The sequence below is a fragment of the Rhagoletis zephyria genome, unplaced genomic scaffold (assembly GCF_001687245.7).
Source record: "Rhagoletis zephyria isolate East Lansing unplaced genomic scaffold, Rhagoletis_zephyria_1.1 Rzeph_scaffold_01105, whole genome shotgun sequence".
In the NCBI taxonomy this organism is placed as follows: domain Eukaryota; kingdom Metazoa; phylum Arthropoda; class Insecta; order Diptera; family Tephritidae; genus Rhagoletis; species Rhagoletis zephyria.
In genome coordinates, this window is record NW_016158189.1 from 1 (window position 1) to 7,438 (window position 7,438).

Sequence of the window (7,438 nt, forward strand, 5' to 3'; positions counted from 1 at the left end):
TTGACGTAACGAAGCCTATTCCACAAACATACTCTTCTGATGAATCTGACGTAGAATTCGACCAACATAAAATGGCTGTTATCAAACCAGGTATGCCCTTGGTTCCATTAGCCGCCAAACCAGAAGACAAAGGTGCTAAGCCTGAAGGGCCGATTTCGAAGCCGGACGACAAACCCAAATCTCCACTTGACGTTACGAAACATATTCCACATACGTACTCTTCTGATGAATCTGACCTACAATTCGACAAACCTAAAATGGCTGATATCAAACCAGGTATGCCCTTGGTTCCATTAGCCGCCAAACCAGAAGACAAAGGTGTTAAGCCTATAGAACTGATTTCAAAACCAGACGAAAAACCCAAATCTCCACTTGACGTAACGAAGCCTATTCCACAAACGTACTATTCTGATGAATCTGACGAAGAGTTAGACAAACCTAAAATGGCTGATATCAAACCAGGTGTGCCCATGGTCCCATTAGCTGCCAAACCAGAAGACAAAGGTGCTCAGCCTGAAGGGCCGATTTCGAAACCGGGCGACAAACCCAAATCTCCAATTGACACAACGAAGCCTATTCCACAAACGTACTCTTCTGATGAATCTGACGAAGATTTCGACAAACCTAAAATGGCTGATGTCAATCTAGGTGTGCCCTTGGTTCCATTGGCTGCCAAACCAGAAGACAAAGGTGCTAAGGCAGAAGAACCGATTCAACAAACATACTCCTCTGATGAATCTGACGAAGAATTCGACCAACCTAAAATGGCTGATGTCAAACCAGGTGTGCCTTTGGTTCCATTGGCTGCCAAACCAGAAGACAAAGGTGCTAAGGCTGTAGAACCGATTTCGAAACCAGATGACAAACACGAATCTCCACTAGACGTAACGAAGCCTATTCAACAAACGTACTCTTCTGATGAATCTGACGAGGAATTCGACCAACCTAAAATGGCTGATGTCAAACCAGGTATGCCCTTGGTTCCATTGGCTGCCAAATCAGAAGACAAAGGTACTAAGGTTGTAGGACCGATTTCGAAACCAGACGACAAACCCAAATCTCTACTTGACATAACGAAGCCTATTCAACAAACGTATTCTTCTAATGAATCTGACGAAGAATTCGACCAACCTAAAATGGCTGATGTCAAACCAGGTGTGCCCTTGGTTCCATTGGCTGCCAAATCAGAAGACAAAGGTACTAAGGTTGTAGGACCGATTTCGAAACCAGACGACAAACCCAAATCTCTACTTGACATAACGAAGCCTATTCAACAAACGTATTCTTCTAATGAATCTGACGAAGAATTCGACCAACCTAAAATGGCTGATGTCAAACCAGGTGTGCCCTTGGTTCCATTGGCTGTAAAACCAGAAAACAAAGGTGCTAGGGCTGTAGAACCGATTTCGAAACCAGACGACAAACCCAAATCTCTACTTGTCATAACGAAGCATATTCCACGAACGTACTCTTCTGATGAATCTGACGAAGAATTCGACCAACCTAAAATGGCTGATGTCAAACCAGGTGTGCCCTTGGTTCCATTGGCTGTAAAACCAGAAAACAAAGGTGCTAGGGCTGTAGAACCGATTTCGAAACCAGACGACAAACCCAAATCTCTACTTGTCATAACGAAGCATATTCCACGAACGTACTCTTCTGATGAATCTGACGAAGAATTCGACCAACCTAAAATGGCTGGTGTCAAACCAGGTGTACCCTTGGTTCCATTGGCTGCCAAACCAGAAGACAAAGGTGCTAAGGCTGTAGAACCGATTTCGAAACCAGACGACAAACCCAAATCTCTAATTGACAAAACGAAGCCTATTCCACAAAGGTTCTCTTCTTATGAATCTGACGAAGAATTCGACCATCCTAAAATGGCTGATGTCAAACCAGGTGTGTTCTTGGTTCCATTGGCTGCCAAACCAGAAGACAAAGGTGCTAAGGCTGTAGAACCGATTTCGAAACCAGACGACAAACCCAAATCTCCACTTGACGTAACGAAGCCAATTCCACAAACATACTCTTCTGATAAATCTGACGAAGAATTCGACAAACCTAATATGGCTGGTTTCACACCAGGTGTGTCCTTGGTTCCATTGGCTGCCAAACCAGAAGATAAAGGTGCTAAGCCATTAGAACCGATTTCGAAACCAGACGACAAACTCAGATCTCTACTTGAAGTAACGAAGCCTGTACCACAAATGTACTCTTCTGATGAATCTGACGACGAATTCGACAAACCTAAAATGGTTGATGTCAAACCAGGTGTGCCCTTGGATCCATTGGCTGCCAAATCAGAAAACAAAGGTACTAAGGCTGTAGAACCGATTTCGAAACCAGACGACAAACCCAAATCTCTACTTGCCATAACGAAGCCTATTCAACAAACATTAGAACCGATTTCGAAACCAGACGACAAACTCAGATCTCCACTTGAAGTAACGAAGCCTATACCACAAATGTACTCTTCTGATGAATATGACGAAGAATTCGACCAACCTAAAATTCCTGATGTCCAACCATATGTGTCCTTGATTCCATTGGCTGCCAAACCAGAATACAAAGGTGCTAAGCCATTAGAACCGATTTCGAAACTAGACGACAAACCCAAATCTCCACTTGACTTAACGAAGAGTATCCCACAAACATACTCTTCTGATGAATCTGACGATGAATTCGACAAACCTAAAATTACTGATGACAAACAAATTGTGCCCTTGATTCCATCGGCTTCCAAAACAGTTGAGAACGGTAGAAAGCCTGTAGAACCCATTTCGAAACCAGACGACAAACCGAAATCTCCACATGACGTAATAAAGCCTATTCCGCAAAAATACTCTTCTGAGGAGTTTGACGAAGAATTCGACAAAGAAGCTGTGCCTCTACTATCATCGGTCGCAAAGTCAGAAGAAAAGCTTATTCCAGACGAAATTGATGATACGGCTAAACCTTTTGATTTTACCGGCGATGACACTATATTGGCCGAAGAGCAAGATGTAAGTTCAGCTTATGTTTCTGGCGTTTCTAGTGGTGTTCCTCAGCTTTTAGCAGAACAGACTACAAGCGAAGGGCCGCGTTCTGATGCTGAACGTGGTGAGTTATCCACTAGTATTTCACAAAGTCGTGACATATTAGACTCTTGTAGTAGCTTAGACAGTTTAGAAAGACCCAGTTTACCACCACCTGATAAGCGGAATGAAAGAGCTGTTGCTTACTTTGTTAATTTGAATGAAGGTACGAGAAAGGTTGGGCCTGCAGGTAGGGATATTAAAAAAGTGTTAGAGAAGAAACAAGACACTAGGGAGGCTAGAAAGTCTCACTTATCTTCTACAAAAACACAAGCCAAGTCCACTTTGAAGCAGACACAAACAAAATCACAGATTCAGTATGCAGCTGCTGGAAAAGTACGTACCTCATCTCCAAGCACCGAGCCGAAAAGAAAACTTCCTAGTGTTAAGCCTACAGTACCAGCGTCAATCAAACAGAAAAAGCAATTGCCTGACAAAGATGAAGTGTCAAAAGTTTCATCCACTAAAAGTTTACATAGCCGTCTATCGTCCGAGGCACGGTCAGAGAGATCTATAAGTCCGCGTTCAACTACGGTCAATGTTGGCTTAAGTGAAGACAATTCGAACAGTCGCGCAACCACACCCAGACCCAGAATACGCACTGATGTAACAGCAATACCATACAATGCCACACTAAGAACATTCAGTCCGACAACCAGCCGACCAAAACCCGACTATTCTCATGTCACTAGCGTGTACGCGCAAACCAAAAAATCTGAAAAGAAGGCTACCCCTAAGAAAACCAAAACAAAGACAATCACCAAATCTTCCGATTCCGGCAGTGAAGATGCTCAACGAAAGCGTTTGATTACACCTACCTCAACTGTAATGCACAGATACATGCAGCCAACACTGGCGCACAGCCTACGATATGGAAATACACAAACCACACAGATGTTAACCGACATAGCCACACCGTTGACAGCAAGATCACCTGTACCACCGTCGACGCAACCAAAAGGTAAGCAGTATACAACTACTACAACTACTACTAATACTGATGCACCAAGACGCTATGTACGCAACCTATCCAAAGAAGAGAAAGTATTCAATTTTAAAAGTAGTTTGACGAATTTAAAGAAAGACTCACTATCTAATAGTAAGGAATCGATAAAAAGCACTGAAAAACTGTATCATAGAAAAACTAATGTAGAGAAAACTAAAACTAAAGCTGTGATAGCACATAGCGAACAAATAACTGTAAAAGAAATGCCTCCCAAAACAAGTAAGGAAATGAGTAATGTATTGAATAAGACAAATCAAAGTAAATTAAAGCACAAAATTGACAGAGCAAAGGAAGCGAGAACCGCAAGAACACCCAGGAGTGTTACTCGGGACAGCTCAGAAGAGAAAAAGCTCATAAACCGCACTGAGAAAACACAACAGCGATCGAAAGTTCCCATCAGCGTATCTTCCAATGTAGGTACTAGAAAAAAAGTTAATACCACTAGAAGTGATAGTAAAATAACGGATGTTAAAACTCGCAAAGACAATAAGGATATGACAGCTACTGTTACAACTAAAACTGAACAAACGAAGCGAAGAACTACACAAACCAAGAAGAGTGATGTAAAAGTACAAAAGAAGTTGAAGGATTCAATAAATGAGTCCAGCATGACTGGTAGTGGCAATACCAGTGCCAGCGGCTCGCTCAGTAGCGTACGAAGATATACACGCGCCACTACAAATATAAAAAAATTGGATAAAGAAGTGGCAAATTTGAGATTAGCAGATAAGTCTGCAACTACCACCTCTACAGGACACCACAATTCCATAGCGACTACATCGAAAATTTCCAAAATGCCAGCCGTACCCGCTCGCACCACAGTGGTTAAAGTTCACCAAGAGCCTGTAGCGACCACTGCCATTGTCAGCACAGTTATATTTGATGATGATGCAGAAATTACACGGTCATTTAGATCTACAGAGAGTACAAAAAGTTCTACCTCATCTTCTGGCAGCAGAAAAGTGTTAACAAGTGAAGTTTTTACTAAGACATTTGGGCAGGATAAACCATTCGAAGTGATTTATCGTCAACCGGACACTGATATAGATACAACATCGATAATACGCCCACCATCAACAGATCAACGCTGTGTTAATGAGTTTGATGTTAGTTTCATTGATACAACCGATTCCAGTTTGTCCGATTCAGTTGCATTGCCAATGTTTACTACGGAACAGGATCGTCTATTGGCCGCCAGTCCGGGTTCACCGAAACCAACACGTAGCCCCTTAGCTTTGATAGAGGAAACATTGCGTCGGCAACAAGCTGCCGGCTATGCTATGGATCCAGCACTGCAGATGCAATTCGGTGCCTCGGGCATACGAATGGGTAGTATTAGTCCGACATCATCGAGAAATTCGAGGTCGGAGCAGATTGAAACGCCAAAAGGTAAATGCAAACCAATTTTTTCTCTACTTTCTTAGTTATTTTAGTATTGTTAGTTCTGCGCATAAGTTTATTTAGCTTAATAATTAAGATACTCTACGTATATACTAGCATTACATAAATAATCAACCATACACACTGTTTTTTATTAGCATTATATGACGGAGAATATTTTCATATACAAGTGTGAACATAAATATGTCTACGTTTGTAAATAATTGTCATATAATGAACATTTTAGCGAGTTTTATAGTAGTTTATTCGTTTCACAAAACTGCAACAAAGTTTTTTAATAAAATATTTCAAAACAATAAAAGTTTTATTGAATATGTAGGATATCTAACTATTTTAGAGTACATAAACATAAATAAATAGGTGCATACCCGTATTAGATCGCGCGTCTCTCTTTTTAAATAAACTTCATTGAATAATGTTTTAATCGTAGTACTAAACAATTTAAAATCATTTGATCAAAATAATTATGTGTATAATTTTATAGAATATATACATATACAGACACACATATGAACATACATACATACGTACGAATTTTAGCCGTAGCTATATTAACATCGAACTCGATAGTTCAACTTCAAATAAAATTAATAACTCTATTCTTTTGCAACCTACACTTGCGATCAGCTAATTAAGCCAGCAACGTTTTGATCCGTTTTTAACCGACTTCAAGAAAAGGAGAAGGTTCTAACAGGTTTAGATCCGATCACTGGATCATGAAGAAATTAACGATACTCTTAAATTTTTATATGAAGTTTGAAGTCGGTGTTTTTTTTTTGCTTAAAAATTACTTTTTTCTATTTTTCTTTTGTTTATTTAATATTTATTTATTTTGTTTATAAAAGCCTAATTCATCATATAAACCCACATTTCAAACTTTGTGTAAAAATTTTTAAGAATCTGCAAAGTTTCGTCTGAAATTTTCAACTTCGTAAAAATGTTTGAATTTACTTTTTATGTAAAAAAAGAGTAGTACAGTCAGCAAACAAATTACTAAAATAATCAACACGATTTATTATTTAGCAGCCTACAACTTGCACTTTATTATACTAGAAGTTAATGGGCTATTAAACATCACGAGTTATATAATGAGTTAGACTTTAATGAAAAAATTAATGCTTATATTAAAATTGACCGTTAGTTTAGTCATGATCCAACTAACTCAAATTAGTATGGAACCCCCCCCGGTGGTGTCACTATTCTGATAAAAATTAAGAGTTACCGAAAAGTTTTTTGGTCGGTTAAATATGAACCACTTGTCAAAAAATCGACTACGAAATGAAAAGTGGCAATACAATTTGAGCAATTTACCTTAGTCGATATCAAAGTTAAATTAAATTTTAGATAGTTATCAAAACCTTATTATCTTATTTTATATTTCGAAATAGGTACCTTGTCAGTCGTCCCCAAAGTAAATTGGACGAGGGATGGTTTCACCTCGTCATCCTCCAAATAAAAACGGCACTTTTATTTCTAATCTCAATGACTATAACTAAATAAAACATCGCATCTAGCTCAGTACAACTACTTAGGGGTAGATCCATTGATGCGGCGATTCACTCTTTGGTCTCAATGATTTGGAGATGGGACCACTTGAAATTAAGGAATATACTATATCGGCTTTTAAACCAGGGAACGTTACAGTTACAACTTTTCTTAAAAAAATCGCGCTATAACAGTTACTTTTTTGACTTTTATTTAATTGCTCCTTAAATAACAGTTATTTCAGATTTTTATACCCGAGCGCACTTGTGCACAAGGGTATTATAACTTTGTTCACATAACGGTTGTTTGTAACAGGCAAAACGAATCGAGATAGATATAGACAAATGTATACATAAATGATCAGAATGAAAAGAGAAATCGATTAAGCGGTGACTGTCTGTCCGTCCGTCCGTCCGTCCGTCCGTCCGTCCGTCCGTCTGTGCACACGATAACTCGAGTAAAAATTGAGATA

General features: G+C 39.4%; 1 protein-coding gene across 8 annotated transcripts in view; it reads left to right on the forward strand.

The window, feature by feature from the left end:
* The first annotated feature begins 56 nt into the window (after nucleotides 1–56).
* Nucleotides 57–7,438, forward strand: part of LOC108362798 (platelet binding protein GspB-like) — a 47,371-nt gene continuing 39,989 nt past the window's right edge. For 2 of the 8 annotated variants that reach the window (XM_017615944.1, XM_017615937.1), the window contains exons 1-3: nucleotides 710–1,755; nucleotides 2,128–2,395; nucleotides 2,654–5,469. In XM_017615944.1, the coding sequence (XP_017471433.1) occupies nucleotides 765–1,755; nucleotides 2,128–2,395; nucleotides 2,654–5,469 (4,075 nt within the window). In that variant the 5' untranslated portion in view covers nucleotides 710–764. The other 6 variants (XM_017615939.1, XM_017615940.1, XM_017615943.1 and 3 more) reach the window with 6 other exon arrangements.